General features: G+C 46.7%; 1 protein-coding gene across 3 annotated transcripts in view; it reads left to right on the forward strand.

The window, feature by feature from the left end:
* The first annotated feature begins 674 nt into the window (after positions 1-674).
* The window catches only part of LOC140203173 (cytochrome P450 2K1-like), a 42,556-nt gene continuing 21,624 nt past the window's right edge, over positions 675-21,606 (forward strand). For 2 of the 3 annotated variants that reach the window (XM_072269086.1, XM_072269087.1), the window contains exons 1-3: positions 675-905; positions 11,381-11,543; positions 13,765-13,914. In XM_072269086.1, coding sequence (XP_072125187.1) covers positions 705-905; positions 11,381-11,543; positions 13,765-13,914 — 514 coding nt within the window. In that variant the 5' untranslated portion in view covers positions 675-704. Of the gene's footprint in view, positions 906-2,801; positions 3,033-11,380; positions 11,544-13,764; positions 13,915-21,606 lie in introns of those variants that run through there. The other variant, XM_072269088.1, reaches the window with a different exon arrangement.

Raw genomic sequence — 21,606 nt, forward strand, 5'->3', positions numbered from 1 at the left:
CTCACAAACGACAAGGAGACGCAGAAAACTCGTCAAGACGTTTTAAACTTTAATTTGCTAATCAAAGCTGAGAGAATCAGAAAGCTAGTAGCTGACAGCCCACCGAAGCTTGTATATAGCATTTTTATAGCAATTTCCTATCTTAGCTACATTATCATATCCAGTCGGCCTGTGATTACTTATCATCAATATATCCGCTCTCGACTTTCCACTATTGTTTTACTCCCCAACTTAATTATGTCCTAGTTTACATTTTAGACCATATGTCCTTTCATCCCTAACCACAGTTATTTCTTAACTAGTCTTGCGTTGACATACTGCCACATATTTCATCACCTTACTCGCCACCGTTATCTTTCTACTTGGTTTCATTCTAGTTCTCGTCATGAATTAATAGTGATCAGGTCAAAGGTCATGGCTACAGAGTGAATACCACCTATTCAGCTAGCAGTGGTTACATAGTAAATATTGAAAATGCAAATTGTCCATTTGAGTAAACACTGCGCTTATTATTCAATGCGCATCTGGGAGGAGCGGCTACGGTTGTTGCTGCAGCAACGAGCGTAACCACGCCTCCCGCGTGCGGGTTAACGTCTCTCCGGTTGCAGAACTAAGCATTACAGTGGATCCGAGTTCGCTCAGTGTTTGCCTGGAATCCTGGTCCTGACTACTGGACGAAGTCGTAAATCAAAAGGTGCCGGGCGATGTCTTTCCCCGGTGTTTTCTCACTGGATACTGTGTTTTTGGTGCTCCTCTGCGCCCTCACCGTGTTGATTATCGCTTATTTTCGCAATGGGTCTAAATCTCACGCAGAGCTCAACTTCCCCCCAGGGCCCACTCCTCTTCCTATCATCGGGAACCTACACCTCCTGGGTCTAAAGAACTCCCACGTAACTCTCATGGAGGTAAGAGGAGTCGTGATCCAGACCAGCAAAGACTGCACATTGTGTATCGGTCCTACCGAGTGCCTGGGAGTGTCGTTAGCGATTCAATTCAGTATTCCGGGAAACACGGCAGGAAAGTTACACGTAACACACATAAAAAAAATGCTGGTGTACGCAGCAGACCGGGCAGCATCTATAGGTAGAGGTACAGGACTGACGAATGGTCTCGGCCTGATACATCGACTGTACCTCCTCCTATAGATGCTGTCTGGCCTTCTGCGTACACCAGCAATTTTTATGTGTGTTGCTTGAAATTTCAGCATCTGCAGATTTCCTCGTGTTTGCGAGGGAAGTTACATAATACTTTCGCAACTTCCAAAACAACTCCCACTTGGAAATTCCCCTCCAAGTCACTCATTTTCCTGACTTGGAAGCATATCGCCGTCCCATCATTGTCGTTGGGTCAAAATCATGCAATTCCCATCCCAATAGCACTGTGGGTGTACCTTTGCCTCAGGGACTGCAGCGCTTCAAGGCGGCAGCTGATCGCCACCTTCTCAAGGGCAACTAGGGATGGGCAATAAATGCTGTCTTAGCTGGCGATGTCCACATCCCAAACATTAATAGTTTAAAAAAAAACTTGTTGCAGATACTACCTGTTCGAGATAAAGCTAGTCAGTGTTTCGACAATAGGAGGTTTTCTGTTAGTACTTTTTCTGTAATGGATGAATATTTACAAGAAAAAAACCGTGCAACATGTTAGTCAATGCGTTAAGTTTTTCAAAATACATTTTAAAATATTAGTATTGCTGTTATTTATGTGCTCCCCCCGGGATGGTATGCTTCCACAATAATTGAGTGGCTTTCTCACCCGACCCGGCCACTCTCTATCCAGTAGCGGAAGAACCCTCGGTCAACTGGAGTCTTCATTTCCTCCCTTGGAAACCCCAGACAATTCGGATTGGCAGCGACATCTTCTCCATAATTTCCAACAGCACAGGAGAGGTTAACCAAAAGGTTTTGTGCTTAACCCCGCTTTATATTTATGGTTGCGAGGCTAAGCATAGCTCCAATGCCATACTTAAATTGGCTGACGACACCGTTGTTGTTAGCTGAATATGAGGTGGTGATGAATCTGCATATATCTGGGAGATTGAAAATCTGGCCAAGTGTGACCTCAACAGCAATCTCAGCAAGTTCGAAGAGCTGATTACTGACTTCAGGAGGAGGAAACCAGAGATCCACGAACCAGTTCTTATCGTGAGATCAGAGGTGGAGGGGGTCAGCAACTTTAAAGTTCTCGGTGTGTTACTTGGTTATGTGTGTGTACATTTTATTAGTTTGTCTTTTGTATTTGTAAAGTGTGCTGCCTTTTGCACAACGCCTGTTTGCCCAGTCGGGCATGGTCCTTCTGATTCGATGTTATGGTTCTTGGATTTACTGTGCCCGAAAGAAAGCAAATCTCAGGGTTGTAAATGGTGATATATATACTTTCAATTTAGAGCTATACTTGTAGCTCTTCCCTACCGAGCTTTTGCGGTAGTCGCGCCTAGCGTCCTTCAGCACGTACTCCCGCAGGCAGGAATGTGCCAGTCGGTAAAATTCCCCTGCGGACATCTCGATGTGCTGACAGACCAAAGGGCGTCTGGCATCAAGTTGATCTTTCAGCAACACGTGTCTCCGGGGGAATAACCACAGATCAGAATGTCCTGTTACACAGCAGCTCAAGATGAACTGTGACGCACGCTCATGCATCTTTCGCCGCACTCGCTTCGCCAATCAGAAAACTTGCTCCTGGGCTTAACAGCGACAGCAAACCTTGGCTCTTGGAATCGGACAGCGGACGTTTCTGCCTGGGCGAACAGCCCGGCGAAGAAACCTGCCGTGTCCATGGGTACAGCGATGGGAGCATTTAAATTTAGTTGGTGTTTGTGAACGTGTTAGTCTCTGTTATTGTCTACATGTTGTTGTTGTATTGCAGAATGTAATTTGTATTAAAGGGGTTTATATAAAATATACGCAAATTCAGATATTAATAGAATGGAGCCAGGGAGTGTAAACTGAGAGCAGCCGCCAGAGAGAGAGTCCACCTCTAACATGTGGAAGTTGTTTAAAGACCAGCTGATGCGCACACTGCAGGATGTCAAGGTACGGTAATGTGAGTTTGGATGACCAGAGCGGTTATGGAACATGGAACATAAAACATTACAGCACGGGAGCAGGCCCTGCGGCCTGCCGTGACCAATCGCTAATCAACCTAAGCTCTTCTCCCCATACAATGTCCATGTCCCTCAATTTTCCTCACATTCATGTGCCTATCTTAACGTCTCTTAAAAGTCCCTAAAGTATCTACTTCCATCATCACCCCAGACAGACCATTACAGGTATCCACTACGCCCTGTGTAAAAATTTTGCCTCTCACTTCTTCGAAATTAGCCTACTTCACCTTAAATGCATGTCATCTGGTATTAGAGCTTTCAACCTGAAGAGAAAGATATTGTCTGTCCACTCTCTCTGTGCCTCTGATAATCTTATAAAGCTCTGTCACGTCTCCCTGCAGCCTCTGGCTCGACAGCGAAAGCAACCCAAATCTGTCCTACCGCTCATGATAGTCATGGTCCGGTCCGTGAAATCTGCATTCCAGTTCACAGTCTGGTCCAGTTCCTTATTCCGGGTTTTCCCCAGTTTCTGTTCAAGCAGCTGATTCTCGTTTGTGCTGGCTGCATAAATAGCTTCAGGATTCAGCCTCTGGTGGCTGGACTGTTCTGTCATAATAGGGGGCGCTGGTGGCGGACCCAAATGCAAGACACGGACACTGAAGAACAAGGAACAGGACTAGGATGCAGGACCTGTGCTTGGACATGGTTGCACAGTTTTTTCTTGTAAATATTCAGGTATTACAGAAAAAAATACTTGGAGAAGACCTCCTAGTGTCGAAACACTGGCTAGCTTTATCTAGAACAGGTAATATCTGCAACAAGAGTTTTTTTAAATTATTAATATTTGGGATGTGGAGATCGCCAACTAAGACAGCATTTATTGCCCATCCCTAGTTACCCTTGAGAAGGTGGCACTGAGCTGCCTTCTTGAACCGCTGCAGTCCCTTAGGTGTAGCTACACCCACAGTGCTATTAGCATGGGAATTGCATGATTTTAACCCAGCGACAATGATGGGACGGCGATATGCTTCCAAGTCAGGAAGGTGAGTGACTTGGAGGGGGATTTCCAAGTGGTAGTTGTTTTGGAAGTTGCGAAAGTATTATGTAACTTTCCTCGCAAAAATGACGTATCAGGCCAAGACCCTTCATCAGTCCTGTACCTCTTACTATAGATGCTGTCTGGCCTGCTGCGCTCACCAGCATTTTCTGTGTGTTGCTTGAAATTCCAGCATCTGCAGATTTCCTCGTTGTTTTGAACTGTCTCTGTGTCCACGCCTTCACTAGGTAAGTCTGGCAGTTTGCCGCTACCTAGTGTAGGGGACCATCTGTATCCATGCCTTCGCGGGGTAGGTCTGGCCATTTCCCGCTACCTAGTTTTGGGAACCATCTGTGTTCACGCCGTCACTAGGTAGGTCCGGCCATCTGCCGCTACCTTGTGTTGTGAACTGTCTCGTCCTATTCTGCATTCTGTGTGATCAGTCCTGGCCCTACATCCTGTACCCAATTAGGGGTCCCGGGTCTTTGTTCTGTGTATCAGTCCCGGCCCTACGTCTTGCTTCCAAGGGGGGTCCTGGCTCTGTGTTCCATGTTCCTGTCTCTCCCTTGACCAAGGCTCTGCGTTCCTGGCTCTCCCTCGACCAAGTCAAGGCTTCGGGGTCTTGTCCAGTCCTAGCCACGATCCAAGAAGCTTGTCCAGTCCAAGCCTTGACTTTGTGTTCTCGTCTTGTCCATGTGTCTCGCCTAGCCCAGGAGTACCTTGCCCAGCCCGGTGCTGGGGTTCCCTTGTCCTGTTCAGGAGTCTCACGTCCAGTCCTGTTGACACTCCTTGCCCTATAGCCACGCCTTGCCCTGGCCAAGTCTGGCATCCGAGCCTGAGTCAAGTCCCAGGTTCTGGGTCCTTGCCCAGTCTCTGGATTGGAGTCCATACACAAGCCTCGAAGGACCCAAGCCTCGAGGTACCCCAGCCACGTCCAGCCTTGTATCCATGTCATGTGCTTGCCAGGTTCTGGGATCCGAGCCCGAGGCAAGACCTAGGTTCTAGGTCGTTGTCCAGTCTCTGGCTCGGAGTCCAAGCCCAGGTCCAGTTCATAATTCCTAATCTGGGTTCCCTGTTTCTTGGCCATGTCCTAGCCCAGGTCCAGCATCCTAGTCCTGTTCCTTGATCTTCAGTGACTGTGTCTTGCATTTGGGTCCACCACCAGCGCCCCCCATTATGATAATGATAGGACATGCTCTCTAATCAGGCAACCTTCTGGTAAACCTCGTCTGCACCCTCTCCAAAGGCTCAACATCCCTCCAATAATGGGGCAAGCAGAACTGAATGCAATGCAGGCGAACGAGAGTTTCATAAAGCTGCAAAGTAACTTCCAGAACTTTGAACTCAATGCTTCGACTTGCAAAGGCAAGCATGCCATCTGCCATCTTAACCATTCTGAAGACCTATGTCGCCACTTTCAGGGAGCAAAGAACTTGCACCCCAAGATCCCTCTTCTCATCAATACCAATAAGGGTCTTGCCGTTCATAGCGTACCCACCCCTCGCAATTTAAATGTAAAGAAATAATGAAGGTTCCGGCATCTGCAGTATTCCTGTTGTTAATGAAGGTTCTGGTTCTGGTGAAGAAGATGGTGCCAGCATACAACGTGACCAATAGCATTGTCCTTCAGACAATTCACAAAACTATTTATTTTACTTCTTCTATCAAATATGATTATTTTATAAAACTAAGTGCAATTGGAACCTGTGATTTACATTTTAATGGCGTCTTTTTGGGTCGATTAAACAATCTGCTGCTTTTTCATCTCTGAAGGAGGTCGGTGAGGTTTGCAGAGTGTGTGGTCTGTATGCCAAGAAACACCGCGGAGAGTTTAAAAAGGCAGGTTGCTGCCAACGGCTGCCTTTTGGATCGGGACTACCGAGCGTCGCGGGAGCTGAATTCAGAAGGAAGGCAGTTTTTTTAAAAACTTCTTCGAGTGCAAGAAGGACGACACTGCGCAGGCGCATGACGTCAACAGAACAGTGCGGAGAGTTTAAAAAGGAGACCACCCTATACAGCGGGCAGCTGTCAGAGCGGGCAGCGGAGTGAGTGGGAGCAGGGTGTAGGGCTTTGGCTTCCACGGGCTTCAGCGGTAAACGGGAAGAGGCGAGAGCGAAGCACCAACTCTTTTTTTCTCCCCACCACCCCACCCCACTTCGCGAATCGGCCCGGACAGACAGGAACAGCAGGGCTCTCACAGCTAACGGTACGAGCTAACGGTTTAAAAAGTACGTCTGTTTAGATTTCCAGAAGTTCGGAAGGAAGCCAAGAAGCAGTATCTCCAGGGTTGTAGTCTTGGGATTATTACCTGTACCACGTACTAGCGAGGGCAAGAATAGTAGGGTCAGGCAGATGATTGCGTGGCTGAGAGACTGGTGCAGGGGCAGGGCTTCAGATTCTTGGATAATTGGGATCTCTTCCCGGGATAGTATGACCTGTTCAAAAATGACAGGTTGCACCTGAACCCGAAGGGGACCAATATCCTGGCGGGAAAGTTTAATAGTGCTGTTAGGGAGGGTTTAAACTAATTCGGCAGGGGGATGGGAACCGGAATGACAGAGCAGAGGAAGGGGAAAACAGAAATAAATCTAAGATAGTGAGCAGTAAAGATGTCAGGAAAGACAGGCAAATTTGTAGCCATTGGGATGAGTTGCAGTGCAATAAAGTTGCAATGAAATAAGGTTGCAGTGAAATCAAATCGAGAAGTACCAAATACTAGTCTTAAGGTGTTATACTTAAATGCACACAGCATAAGGAATACGGTGGATGATCGTGTGGTACAGCTGCAGATTGGCAGGTATGATATTGTGGCATTCACTGAGACCTGACTAAAGGATGCATGTCTCTGGGAGCTGAATGTCCAACGGTACACGGTGTATCGGAAGGATAGGAGGGTAGGCAGAGGGGGAGGCGTGGCTTTATTGGTAAGAAATGATATTAAATCATTAGAAAGAAGTGATATACGATCGGAAGGTGCGGCATCTTTATGGGTTGAGCTAAGAAATTGCAGGGGTAAAAGGACCCTGATGGCAGTTATTTATAGGGCTCCAAACAGCTGCAGGGATGTGGACTACAAATTACAACAGGAAATAGAAAAGGCTTGTCAGAAGGGCAGTGTTATGATAATTGTGGGGGATTTTAAGATGCGAGTGGATTGGGAAAAATCAGGTCGGCACTGGATCTCAAGAGAGAGAATTTGTAGAATGTCTGCGAGATAGCTTTTTAGAACAGCTTGTTGTTGAGCCCACTAGGGGATTGGCTGTACTGGATTGGATATTGTGTAATGAACCGGAGGTGATTAGAGAGATTGAGGTGAAGGAACCCTTAAGAGGCAGTGATCATAACATGATTGAGTTCACTGGGAAATTTGAAAAAGAGAAGCTGAAATCTGATGTGTCGATATTTCAGTGGAGTAAAGGAAATTACAGTGGCATGAGAGAGGAACTGAGCAAAGTTGACTGGAAAGGGACACTGGCGGGAAAGACGCAGAGCAGCAGTGGCTGGAGTTTATGCCAGAAGTTAGGAAGGTGCAAGACAGGTATATTCCAAAAAAGAAGAAATTTTCGAGTGGAAGAAGGTTGCAACCGTGGTTAACAAGAGAAGTCAAAGCCAAAGTTAAAGCAAAGGAGAGGGCATACAGCGAAGCAAAAATTAGTGGGAAGACAGAGGATTGGGAAGTTTTTAAAACCTTACAAATGGAAACCAAGAAGGTCATTAAGAGGGAAAAGATTAACTGTGAAATGAAGCTAGCAAATAATATCAAAGAGGATACTAAAAGCTTTTTCAAGTATATAAAGAGTACAAGACAGGTGAGAGTAGATATAGGAACGATAGAAAATGATGCTGGAGAAATTGTAATGGGAGATAAGGAGATGGCAGAGGAACTGAACGAGTATTTTGAATCAGTCTTCACTGAGGAAGACATCAGCAGTATACCGGACACTCAAGGGTGGCAGGGAAGAGAAGTGTGTGCAGTCACAATTATGACAGAGAAAGTACTCAGGAAGCTGAATAGTCTAAAGGTAGATAAATCTCCCGGACCAGATGGAATGCACCCGCATGTTCAGAAGGAAGTAGCTGTTGAGATTGTGGAGGCATTAGCGATGATCTTTCAAAAGTTGATAGATTCTGGCATGGTTCCAGAGAACTGGAAGACTGCAAATGTCACTCCGCTATCTAAGAAGGGGGCAAGGAAGCAAAAAGGAAATTATAGACCTGTTAGCTTGACATCGGTGGTTGGGAAGTTGTTGGAGTCGATTGTCAAGGATGAGGTTACAGAGTACCTGGAGGCATATGACAAGATAGGCACAACTCAGCACGGATTCCTTAAAGGAAAATCCTGCCTAACGAACCTATTACAAATTTTTGAGGAAATTACCAGTAGGCTAGACAGGGGAGATGCAGTAGATGTTGTATGTTTGGATTTTCAGAAGGCCTTTGTCAAGGTGCCACACATGAGGCTACTTAACAAGAGCCCATGGAATTATGGGGAAGTTACATACGTGAATAGAGCGTTGGCTGATTGGCAGGAAACAGAGAGTGGGAATAAAGGGATCCTATTCTGGTTGGCTGCCGGTTACCAGTGCTGTTCCACAGGGGTCTGTATCGTGGCTGCCTCTTTTAACATTGTACATCAACGATTTGGATTATGGAATAGATGGCTTTGTGACTAAGTTTGCTGACGATACGAAGATAGGTGGAAGGGCCAGTAGTGCTGAGGAAACGGAGAGTCTGCAGAGAGACTGGGATAGATTGGAAGAATGGGCAAAGAAGTGGCAAGTGAAGTACAATCTTGGAAAGTGTATGGTTATGCACTTTGGCAAAAATAATAAACGGGCAGACTATTATTTCAATGGGGAAAGAATTCAAAGTTCGGAGATGCAACGGGACTTGGGAGTCCTCGTACAGGATACCCTTAAGGTTAACCTCCAGGTTGAATCAGTAATGAAGAAGGCGAATGCAATCTTGGCAATCATTTCCAGAGGAAAAGAGTATAGGAGCAGGGATGTGATGTTGAGGCTCTATAAGGCGCTGGTGAGACCTCACTTGGAGTACCGTGGGCAGTTTTGGTCTCCTTATTTAAGAAAGGATGCGCTGACGTTGGAGACGGTACAGAGAAGATTCACTAGAATGATTCCGGGAATGAGAGGTTTAACATATGAGGAACGTTTGTCCGCTCTTGGACTGTATTCCTTGGAGTTTAGAAGAATGAGGGGAGACCTCATAGCAACATTTCGAATGTTGAAAGGCATGGACAGAGTGGATGTGGCAAAGTTGTTTCCCATGATGGGGAAGTCTAGTACAAAAGGGCATGACTTAAGGATTGAAAGGGGCCCATTCAGAACAGAAAAGCGAAGAAATTTTTTTAGTCAGAGGGTGGTGAATCTATGGAATTTGTTGCCACGGGCAGCAGTGGAGGCCAAGTCATTGGGTGTATTGAAGGCAGAGGTTGATAGGTATTTGAGTAGCCAGGGCATCAAAGGTTATGGTGAGAAGTCGGCGGAGTGGGACTAAATGGGAGAATGGATCAGCTCAGGATTCAATGGCGGAGCAGGCTCAATGGGCCGAATGGCGGACTTCTGCTCCTTTGTCTTATGGTCTAAACCTGGAGACTTGGTACGAGCCAATGGTCGACTCCATTTCTGGCTGCTTTTAGAGGACCCTGCAGTTCATGTTGTATGTACTTCTGGTTTCTGGTTACTTCTCTTGTTTGTGATTTGACTCCTTTCTTATTGCTATTTTGCGTGATTTTCATCAGGGTAGACTGTCTCTCTGGCTTGCAAGCAATGAACTACACAGTGCTACATGGAACTAAACTGAATTTTCCTGGACTGTCTCAAGGATGCTGTGGTTTTGATCTGTCATATTCTGTGTTTTTCCCTTGCTCTTTGCCATTTGATCTTTTGTTCTGCATTGGGTGTTTGATGTTTTCTTTGACCGGGTTCCATGGTATTTCCTTCTTTCGTTGCTGTCTGTGGAATACAAATCTCAGGGTTGTATACTGTATGCATACCTTGATAATAAATGTACTTTGAACTTTGAACTTTAAAGATTGTAAACATTTGAAATATAAATGTTATAAACTTCGAAAAAAATAAAAAGCCCGGGTATTTCAGGTTTAAGACGATAGAATTACTCAGAGCCCATGAAGGATATAGAGGTGGCAAAAGGCAGCTGAAGCAGGGAATTTGGAAGAGCAAAAGAGTCATGGAATATCCTTGTTTTAAGTCTAATTATAAAACACTTTGAGTTGCCGTGGTAGCATACTGGTTCATATATCACAGCTCAGGGAATCGGAGTTCAGAGTTCAGTTCCGACACTGTCTATAAGGAGTTTGTATATCCTCCCCGTGAGGAGCGTGGGATTCCTCAGGATGCTCTGGTTTTCTTCCACAGCCCAAAGATGTACAGGTCAGGGCATTCATTGGTCATTACAGATTGTCCTGTGATGAGGCTAGGGTTAACTAGGAGCGTTGCTGAGCAGTGAGGCTTGTTGCACCAGAAGGGCTTGTTCTGCGCTGTATCTCTAAGGAAATAAACAAACAAACAACCAAACTAATAAATAAATAAAATGAAGACCTTCAACTGCCCTGAATGGTGGGAGCAAGTATAGAGGAGTGTTAGGAATGGATGACGTACACTCAGTGGACACTTTGCCTGGTACAGGAGTGGGACCCAGTGTGATCTTCTGCTGCTGTAGCCCATCCACTTCAAGGTTCAACATGCTGTGCGTTCGGAAGTGCTTTTCTGTTCACCACTGTTGTAATATGTGGTTAGCTGAGTTATTGTCATCTTCTTGTCAGCTTGAATAAGTTTGGCCATTATCCTCTGTCCTCTCTCATTAACAGTTTGTTTTTATCCACAGAACTGCCACTCAGTGGGAGTTTTGTTCACTGTTTGCACCATTCGCTGTAAACTCTACAAACCTTTGTGCATGAAAATCCCAGAAAATCAGCAGCTTCTGAGATACTCAAAGCACCCTGTCTAGTGCCAACAATTATTCCATGGTCAAAGTCACTTATTTCTTCCCCATTCTGATGTTTACACTGAACAACAAATGAACCTCTTGACGATGTCTGCATGCATTTATGAACTGAGTTGCTGCCACATGATTGGCTGATTAGATGTTTGCATTAATGAGGTGTCTGTGTGTACTTAATATAGTGGCCACTGAGTGTCGTTCCTGGGCTGTACACTAGTGGCCATTTCTGATGAAGTGATAATACAACTGAATATAAAAAAACAAGGATTTAATTGTTTAATTAATGAATTGATGATATAAATGTGTTCCTGCTATTTCAGCTGTCTGAGAAATATGGTCCAATCTTCACCATCAAGCTTGGGATGATGAGAGCTGTGGTTCTGGCTGGCTACGAGACAGTGAAGGATGCTCTTATCAACCATCCAGATCAGTTTGCAGGAAGAGCCCACATCCCAATATTTGATGACTTAAAACAGGGTTTCGGTAACTATCGACATCATTATTATCAAACCAAGTTACATTTGGTTGCATCCTCATTCTGCTCAGTTCAGTTCTTGTTGGAGGCTTGTTATTCTGAAGTGTAAAGCTTGCAATGGTCTCAGACACAACATGAACACACAAGATTAGGCAGGTACTGAAACTCCAGAGTAATACACACAAAGTACTAGAGGAACTCAGCGGGGCAGGCAGCACCTACAGAGAGGAATAAAGAGTCAATATTTCAAGCCGAGGCCCTTAATTGTGACTGGAAAGAAAGGGGGTAGAAGCCAAAACAAGAAGCTGGAGTGAGGGGAAGGAGTACAAGATGGAAGGTGACAGGTGAAGTCAATTTAGGGGAAGGTGGGTGGATGGGGAAAGAGTGCGGTTGAAGTGAGAAGCTGGGGGGTAAAAGTGAAACCAGGTGAGGGGGAGATTTGGTAGGTCGAGGAGAGGTAGGGTGGATGATGTGAGAAGCTGGGAGCATCTTCAAATGTCCTTGCAATCGTTTGCAAATTCTGCTTAATATACTCTCTTTATACCCAGGTAATTTATCCCTGCGGAAATTTTCATTGGTGTACAGAGGGAGTGTGGTACTATTGGGGGGTGAAAGGACTCACCAAGCTGGACTTCCACAATAAAAGATCGTGTGGCCATATTTTAAAGAATTTGTTCTGCCTGTTATCTTTGCCAGTGTTGATCCCTGTAACAACACACATGCAGGTTATTGGGATCATAGGCTACCATAATTTACCCCTAGTATAGGCATGTGATTGGACAGTCATGACCTAGAAAGATATATGGCAATGTAAGAACAGAGGCTGTTTCTTGGTGTTTGGTGTAAGTATGTTGTATTGTAGGCCATCAACTAATTAAATATAAAAGAAAACATCTAACTGCAATGAGTCAAAGACAATGGAAAAAGGCAAACCAGATGTCTTTGTTCCAGCCATGTGGTAGAAGCAATAGATGCTGCCATTTTGTGAGACTGTTCTGCAACCTCCATTTTGTGAACTGGTTCTGCTCAGATGTAGCTGGATCAAACCACTTAGAAGTGAACAAATAAAGCACCTACGAGCTCATTTCCAAATAAGACATTGTTTGTGAGATGCTCGTATATAACACCTTTCAGCCTTGTATTCATCAACCAGTCACAGCGGCTCCATGCAGTGGGTTATGCCCCTCAACAGTCTCCAAAGCTATGATTGAGGGTAAAGGCCACAGGGGTAATCTGTGGCTGCCCATTTCCTTTCCTTCTCCTGGCAGTCACCCAGGTAATGTTCTCCTGAATCCAAGGGGTGACGAACTTCCTGCAGCTCCTATCTGTGACTTCCATATGAGTCAAAGGTCAGCGAGCTGCAGCTGCGGCTCCAGTTGCTTATCATGTTCTATCAGGACCTGCAACTCAGTGCACCTGGGTGCAGATATGGTTATCCAGCAGCGGGATGGACTCCCAGAATTCCCACATGTCACACACAGAACAAAACACAGCCCTGGAGCCATTCTTGCCGCACTAACTGGGCCCCCTAATATGAGGAATGAAGAATAAAGAAATAGGAAAAGAAACTTATCAGCCTGATATCACATAAGTCCAATGAGCCAATGGCACTCCAACACTGGCCCACTCATACAATGACCACTCTGCTTGCTCCTACCTTATTATTCACCTTCCTAACGAATCCCATTCACTGATTGGATGCAACCAGCTCCGAAATCTGCCATGAAGCTCTACTGTTTCGTAAGCTTCAGCCACATACCAAAATGATATCACTGCTTCCTCGCGTGCTCCTCCTCACCGGTTGGGTGCAGTTTTGGGAGGGAGGGAAGAATAAAATTCATGACTTAAATTGTTGGCCTAGGTTACCATTGTTTATTTAATTAATTATTTGTTGAGCCACATTGCGGAACAGGCTTTTCCGGCCCACGTGATCACAGAGAGAAGTTATAAACTCCTTACAGGCAATGGTGGGAAATGAACCCCGGTCACCTGTTCTGCAAAACCTTATGCTAACCATACACTACCGTGCTGCCGCATTGATATTTGTGTTGAGAAGTTAAAATAAAAGCTCCAAATTAATTAAGAGTTGAGTACTGAATTGCCTAACGTGAGTCTGGTAGCGATAGGTCACCACTATAACTCCATTAGATAGAAAGCATATTTCCTCATGTTTGATCAGTTTTCATTTGGGTAGCAGGTTGCATTGACAACTTGTCTGAATAATTATAGGCATCGCTTTCAGTAACGGGGAATCGTGGAGGCAAATGCGAAGGTTCACCATTTCCACTCTACAGCACTTTGGGATGGGCAAGAAAACTATTGAAGATAAAATCATTGAAGAAGCCCATTTCATGATAAAAATGTTTGAATCTCATAAAGGTAAGTCCAAGTGAGTAAACTTAAAAAGCATAGAACATAGAACACTGCTGTAAAGGCCCTTCAGCCCACAATATTGTGTTGTCCTTTTCACCTACTGTAAGATTATTAATCTAAACCTTCCCTCTGACATAGCTCTCCATTTTTGATCGTCCATGCTCCGATCTACGATTTTCCTAAATGTCTCTGATATATCTGTCTCCACCAGCACTTTTCATGCACTCACCACTCTCTGTGTGAATACTTACTAACATCTCCTCTGTATCCATCAATCACCTTAAATTTATCCCCTTGTAGTGGTGTGCTGCACACAGCGCTAGAATAACCACACGGAGTCGGTGAGTTGGAGTTGCGATAAAGAGATTTATTCAAACTTCGCGGTCTGCTTTAAAGCCTTCCCGTTCCCGCACTCCCTGGGGTGGGACTACTATGGGGAATGCACATTCGCAGCCTCCCCCTCCTGTCTTCTCCTATCATTTTGGATGTACCCCTCCCCCTCCAACTTTCAAATCCCTTACTCAGTCTTCCTTCAGTTAGTCCTGACGAAGGGTCTCGGCCTGAAACGTCGACTGCACCTCTTCCTACAGATGCTGCCTGGCCTGCTGCGTTCACCAGCAACTTTGATGTGTGTTGCTTGAATTTCCAGCCACTGCAGAATTCCTGTTGTTTACCCTTCCCACGTACGGGTTCTTCCCCCTGCTGGTGAAGATGGCCTGGCGCCCTTTTTGGGGCCGGCCCTCTGCCTGCGCGCGCTGTTTCGTGAGCCGGTTCGTGTGTGCTAGAAAGTGGGTCGCCACATAACCGCACCCCCCCCCCCCCGCCCAGAACCGGCGATACCTCCCCCAATGTCCACAGTCTGGATCGGCCTCTGTTTCGGAGGTCTTGCCCTGCGCCGCTGTGCCTGAGCCTGGACCGGCTGCGCCAAGTCCACATGGGCCGGTTTGAGTCGGTCCACCGTGAAAACCTTCTCTCTCCCCCCAATGTCCAGCATGAACGTGGACCCGTTGTTCCTGATTGCCTTAAACGGCCCTTCATAGGGTCGCTGTAGCGGTGTCCGGTGTCCGCTCCGTCGTACAAAAAGAAACTTACAATTCTTCAGGTCTTTGGGTACGCAGGTCGCGCTCTGTCCGTGCTGTGAAGTGGGTATGGGCGCCAGGTTACCAAGCCTCTCCCGTAGTCTGTCCAGGACTGCTGTGGGTTCTTCCTCTTGCCCCCTTGGGGCTGGTATGAACTCTCCTGGGACGACCAGGGCTGCGCCGTACACCAACTCGGCCGACGAGGTGTGCAGATCCTCCTTGGGCGCCGTGCGAATTCCGAGCAGGACCCAGGGAAGTTTGTCCACCCAGTTAGGCCCTTCCAGGCGGGCCATGAGAGCCGACTTCAGGTGACGGTCCGTTTGACTGTGGGTGGTAGGCAGTTGTGTGGTGTAGCTGTGATGCTAAAAGGCTGGCCGTAGCTGACCATAGTCTGGAGGTGAACTGGGCGCCCCTGTCGGAGGTAATGTGGGCCGGTACCCCGAAGCGTACTACCCAGGTTGCGATCAGTGCTCGGGCGCAGGATTCGGAGGTGATGTCGGTGAGCGGGACCGCCTCTGGCCATCTCGTGAACCGGTCTATCATAGTTAGGAGGTACCACGCTCCTCACGACACTGGCAGGGGCCCCACGATATCCACATGAATGTGGTCGAACCTCCGGCGGGTGGGTTCAAACTGCTGCGGCGGGGCTTTGGTGTGCCGCTGCACCTTGGCCGTTTGGCACTGCATGCATGATTTGGCCCATTCACTGACCTATTTACGAGCCCATGCCACACGAACCTGCTGGCGACCAGCCGGACGGTTGTCCTGATGGAGGGGTGCGCTAAGTTGTGAATGGACTCGAAAACCCGCCGGCGCCAGGCTGCTGGGACGACGGGGCAGGGTTGGCCGGTAGCTACGTTACACAGTAGGGTCCTCTCACCTGGGCCTACGGGGAGGTCTTGGAGCTGCAAACCGGAAACCACTGTCCTGTAACTAGGGATCCCCTCGTCTGCCTGCTGTGCCTCCGCCAGCACTGCATAGTCCACCCCCTGGGACAGGGCCTGTATGGTAGGTCTGGATAGTGCGTCCGCCACGACGTTGTCCTTTCCTGAGACATGCCGGATGTCTGTGTGTGTACTCGGAGATGTAGGACAGATGTCGCTGCTGGCGGGACGACCAGGGGTCGGACACCTTCGTGAACGCAAAGGTAAGCGATTTGTGGTCTGTAAACGCGGTGAAGGGCCTACCTTTTAAGAAGTACCTGAAATGCCGGATTGCCAGGTATAGTGCCAATAGCTCCCGGTCGAAAGCACTGTATTTGAGTTCGGGTGGTCGTAGGTGTTTGCTGAAGAACGCCAAGGGTTGCCAGCGACCCTCGATGAGTTGTTCCAGCACTCCCCCGACTGCTGTGTTGGATGCGTCTACCGTGAGGGCAGTAGGGACGTCCGTTCTGGGGTGCACTAGCATCGCGGTGTTTGCCAAGGCTTCTTTGGTTTTAACGAAAGCGGCTGTGTCCTCTTCGTCCCAGGTAATGTCCTTGCCCTTACCCAACATCAGAGTGAACAGGGGGCGCATGGTTCGGGCTGCTGAAGGGAGGAAACGGTGGTAGAAATTCACCATACCCACGAATTCCTGCAGGCCTTTGATTGTGTTGGGTCGGGGGGAGTGGCGGACCGCGTCTACCTTGGCAGGCAGAGGAGTTGCTCCGTCTTTAGTAATCCTGTGGCCCAGGAAGTCGATGGTGTCGAGTCCGAACTGGCATTTGGCCGGGTTGATGGTAAGGCTGAATTCACTCAGGCGGGAGTAGGGCTGGCGGAGGTGGGACAGATGCTCTTGACGGCTACTACTGGCTACGAGGATGTCGTCCAAATAGATGAATGCAAAGTCCAGGTCACATCCCACCGCGTCCATCAGCCGCTGCATTAGTCTGTGCGGCATTCTTTAGACAAAATGGCATTTGGAGGAATTCGAAAAGTCCAAACGGGGTGATGAGTGCTGATTTGGGGATGTCGTCAGTATGTACCGGGATTTGATGGTATCCCCGGACGAGGTCTACCTTGGAAAAGATCCTTGCGCCTTGTTTGTTTGCTGCGAAGTCTTGAATGTGCGGCACAGGGTAGCTCTGGCGTTGTAGCCTCGTTCGGTCTGCGGTAGTCACCGCATGGCCTCCAGCCCCCGTTGCCTTGGGACCATGTGCAGGGGGGAGGCCCATGGGCTGTCGGACCGTCGTATGATCCCCATTTCCTCCATCTTCTTGAACTCCTCCTTCGCCAGTCGGAGCTTGTCCGGGGGAAGCCTTCGAGCACCGGCGTGGAGGGGTGGTCCCTGAGTCGGGATGTGGTGCTGTACTCCGTGTCTGGGCATGGCTGCCATGAACTGCGGTGTCAGTACTGATGGGAAATCCGCCAGGACCCTGGTGAATTCATCGTCGGACAGCGTGATGGAGTCCAAGGGTGGGGCTGGCAACTTTGCTTCACCTAGGGAGAACGTTTGAAAAGTCTTAGCGTGGACTAATCTCTTCCCTTGCAGGTCGACCAGCAGGCTGTGGGCTCGCAGAAAATCCGCCCCCAGGAGTGGTTGGGCCACGGCGGCCAGTGTGAAGTCCCACGTGAACCGGCTGGAGCTGAACTGTAGCCGCACCGTGTGGGTGCCGTAGGTTCGTATTGTGCTGCCATTTGCGGTCCTCAGGGTTGGTCCGTGTTCTCTGTTGTGGGTGTCGTAACTCGTTGGAGGTAAAACGTTGATCTCCGCTCCGGTGTCGACCAAAAAGCGGCGTCCCGACTGCTTGTCCCAGACGTACAGGAGGCTGTCCTGATGGCCAGCCGCCGTAGCGATCGGCGGCGGCTGAGCCTTGGCGTTTCCCGGGAATTTGCAGGGTGGTCTACAGCGGCGGGCCTCTGTGCCCCACCACTGGTGGTAGAAGCACCATCGTTCGTTGGGCTCTGCTGCCGGGCCTGGTCTGGTCTGTCGTTGGGCACGTGGCTTGATGATCTGTGCGACGGATGACCCTCTCTCCTCCTTGGCATTCCACAGCACATCTGCCCGGGCCGCCACCTCCCGGGGGTTGCTGAAATCTGCGTCGGACAGCAGCAGGCATATGTCCTCGGGCAGTTGCTCTAGGAACGCCTGCTCAAACATGAGGCAGGGTTTGTGTCCTTCAGCCAGGGCCCGCATTTCGTTCATTAATGCCGACGGCGGCCTGTCTCCCAAACCATCCAGGTGCATTAAGCGGCGTGCTCGTTCGCGCCGTGAGAGTCCAAAAGTCCTTATGAGCAGTGCTTTGAATGCTGTGTATTTACCGTTCTCCGGAGGCGACAATATAATCTCCTCAACTTGTGCAGCAGTCTCCTGGTCGAGGGAGCTCAGCACGTAGTAGTAGCGAGTGGACTCCGAGGTTATCTGCCGAATGTGGAATTGTGCTTCTGCCTGTTCGAACCACAGACGGGTCCTCAGCGGCCAAAAGCTTGGCAGTTGTAAAGAAACTGCGTGAACAGATTTGGCGTCGGTCATTTCTGGCCCAAATATTGTTTGGGCCGTCGGGGTCACCAAATGTAGCGGTGTGTTACACACAGCGCAAGAATAACCACAGGGAGTCGGTGAGTTGGAGTTGCGATAAAGAGATTTATTCAAACTTCGCGGCCTGCTTTAAAGCCTTCCCGTTCCCGCACTCCCTGGGGCGGGACTGCTGTGGGGAATGCACATTCGCAGACCCTTCCCACGTACGGGTTCTTCCCCCTGCTGGTGAAGATGGCCTGGCGCCCTTTTTGGGGCCGGCCCTCTGCCTGCGCGCGCCGTTTCGTGAGCCGCTTCGTGTGTGCTAGAAAGTGGGTCGCCACATCCCCTCATATTAGCCATTTCCACACTGGGACAAAGTCTCTGGCTGTCCACTCAATCAACGTCTCTTGCAAACCTCCATCAAGTCACCTCCCATCTTCCTTCACTCCAAAAACAAACCCCCTAGCTCATTCAGTCTATCCGCAGTAGAATGGGAAGCAGTGTATTTCATCTGTGTATTAAAAAGTACCAGAAATTCGTATTCCAGAAAAAGCTCTTGGTGTCTCAGTGCGTGCTTGCTCAGCCTTCAGCTCACTGGTTACTGATCTGACTGATGTCTGTCTTTGTACTAAACATTGCTGCCAAAGTCATGAGCTGGACATCAACAAGAAGAGTCAATTCAGGGTACTTAATAAAGAGTTGAAAGTTCAAATGTATTGCCCAAGTACATTATGTCAGCAGATAGTACCCTGAGAGTCGTTTTCCTTCAGACGTTCACAATAGAACAATGAAATACAATAGAATCAATGAAAAACAACACTCAAACAAATACTGACAAACAACCAATGATGCAAATTGGGTAAATATAAACAGATAATACATAATAATAATAATAAATAGCCACAACTGGAAAAATAGCAGCAATGATAATATTCACGATGATTAGTATAAAAAAATTACTTGCTTTCATCCATAACTATTAATACATATCAATAATTTTCTGAAATATCCTGAAATAAGTGCCCAAATTTCAGAAAATATGTAAAACATATCCCTTACCTTAAGGAGAAATCACAAATGATGCCCTGTTATCAAAATATCATCCTATTAATTGGTTATAAACTATATATAAAATTGTAACATGGTGCATCTCGCATCTAGTCACCACAAACATATAACCACAATATACTTACAAAAGAGTAGTAAGGATGCCATAAGGGTATGAAAGGATATAACTGATAATAGATTCTGTAGTTCTAAATTCAGCCTGACGGAAAAACATTAATCTTTCATGTTGTTAGATTGACTACCAAAAATCACTTGATTCATGATTAATAGAAGCTCTTAATATATATAAACTACACACCCAATACTTGTGAAATTTCTACAGCATCTGATGAAGCATTGGCGTACCATAACTACCCTGTCCATTAATAACCAAAAAAGAACAACTACCGTTATCAAAATAAACGGAGGGCGTCTCACTAAGCCACCATGGTTCTGTCCAGCTTTAATTCTGCCCTCTAATTTACTGAATCGTATGAAAATAGGGTATGAAATCAGAGACAACCAAACAAATTATACCTTTGCACACCTATATTTATTTCCTGCGGAGCATGAAGAAAGCTCACCTCTGTCCCAGGATATTGATGGAACTTTACCACTGTACTGTTGAGAGCATACTCACCAACTGCATCTCAGTGTGGTATGGCAATTGCCCAATATCGGTCCACAAAGCACTCCAGCATGTGGTGAAAACTGCCCAGTGGATTATCGGCACCCAGTTGCCCACCATTGAGAACATCTACCATAAACGCTGCCTGGGCAGGGCGAAAAACATTATCAGGGATGCATCTCCCCCTAACCATGGCCTCTGAAATGGTAGGCGCTACAGGAGCCTCTGCCCCCGCACCAGTAGGCACAGGAAGAGCTTCTTCCCTGAGGCTGTGACACTGCTGAACCTCTCATCACAGCACTAAGCAGTACTGCATCCGTATTGTACTGTCTCAAGTACTTTTATATTTGTGTGCTGTAGCACGTTTTTTATTCACAGTTATTTTGTAAATAACACTATTCCTTGCATTTCTGGTCAGATGCTAAATGCATTTCATGGGCTTTGCATCTGTACTCGGCACAATGACAATAAAGTTGAATCTAAAAAAAAATCTAAAATATATAGACAATTTGAAATTACACGCTCCTTCATCAGTAAAGCTAAAAGAATTATTTGAAATAGTAGAAATATTTTCTAAAGATATAAACATGAACTTTGGAGTAGATAAGTACAGAACATTAAACATGAAGGGAGATGCAAAAGAGCTAGAAGAATATAAAACAATACAACCGATGGAGGAATATGAAACATATAAGTATCTAGGATATCAACAAGCAAAGAAAATAGATCACAGTGTGATAAAGGGAAAACTTTCTACAGAATTTACTTCCAGGCTTAAAAAAGTCTGCCATAGTAAAAATATAACAAAAGCAATTAACACTTTCTCCATACCCATATTAATATATTGTTTTGGCATAATATTGGTCTGAAACTAATCTAGAAACTTAACAAAGAAACATAAGACTTGAAATGACAAATTTTGGAAACACAACAAACACTCAAACACACTTAGATTAACACTATCTTGTACAGAAGGAGGAAGAGGAATAACAGATATTAAAAAATTATACAACAGTCAGATAAAACTTTTAAGGATATATTTTCATCAACAACAACATGTTGTAGCAATATATGGAAGCATATGCAATTCTGATAAGAAGTACACACCACTAAACTTAAATGAAAGCACAACCCAGAAAAATAAAGAAATTATCAGTACAGAAGAAAAGGTTAACTATTGTCCGTATCTAGGAGATGCACCTTTAGCAGCAATTACAGTCTTGAGCCTGTGTGGATAGGTCTATATCAGCTTTGCACATCTGGACACTGCAACTTTTCCCATTCTTCTTTACAAAACTGCTCAAGCTCTGTCAGACTGCATGTGGATTGTGAGTGAACAGCCCTTTTCAAGTCCAGCCACAAAAGCTCATTTGGATTGAGGTCTGGACTCTAATTTGACCATTCAGGACATTAACTTGGTTGTTTTTAAGCCATTCCTCTGTAGCTATGATTTTATGTTTGGGGTCATTGTCTTGCTGGAAAGCAAATCTTCTCCCAAGTCGCAGTTCT

This window comes from Mobula birostris, chromosome 9 (genome assembly GCF_030028105.1).
Source record: "Mobula birostris isolate sMobBir1 chromosome 9, sMobBir1.hap1, whole genome shotgun sequence".
NCBI classification, from domain to species: Eukaryota; Metazoa; Chordata; class Chondrichthyes; order Myliobatiformes; family Myliobatidae; genus Mobula; species Mobula birostris.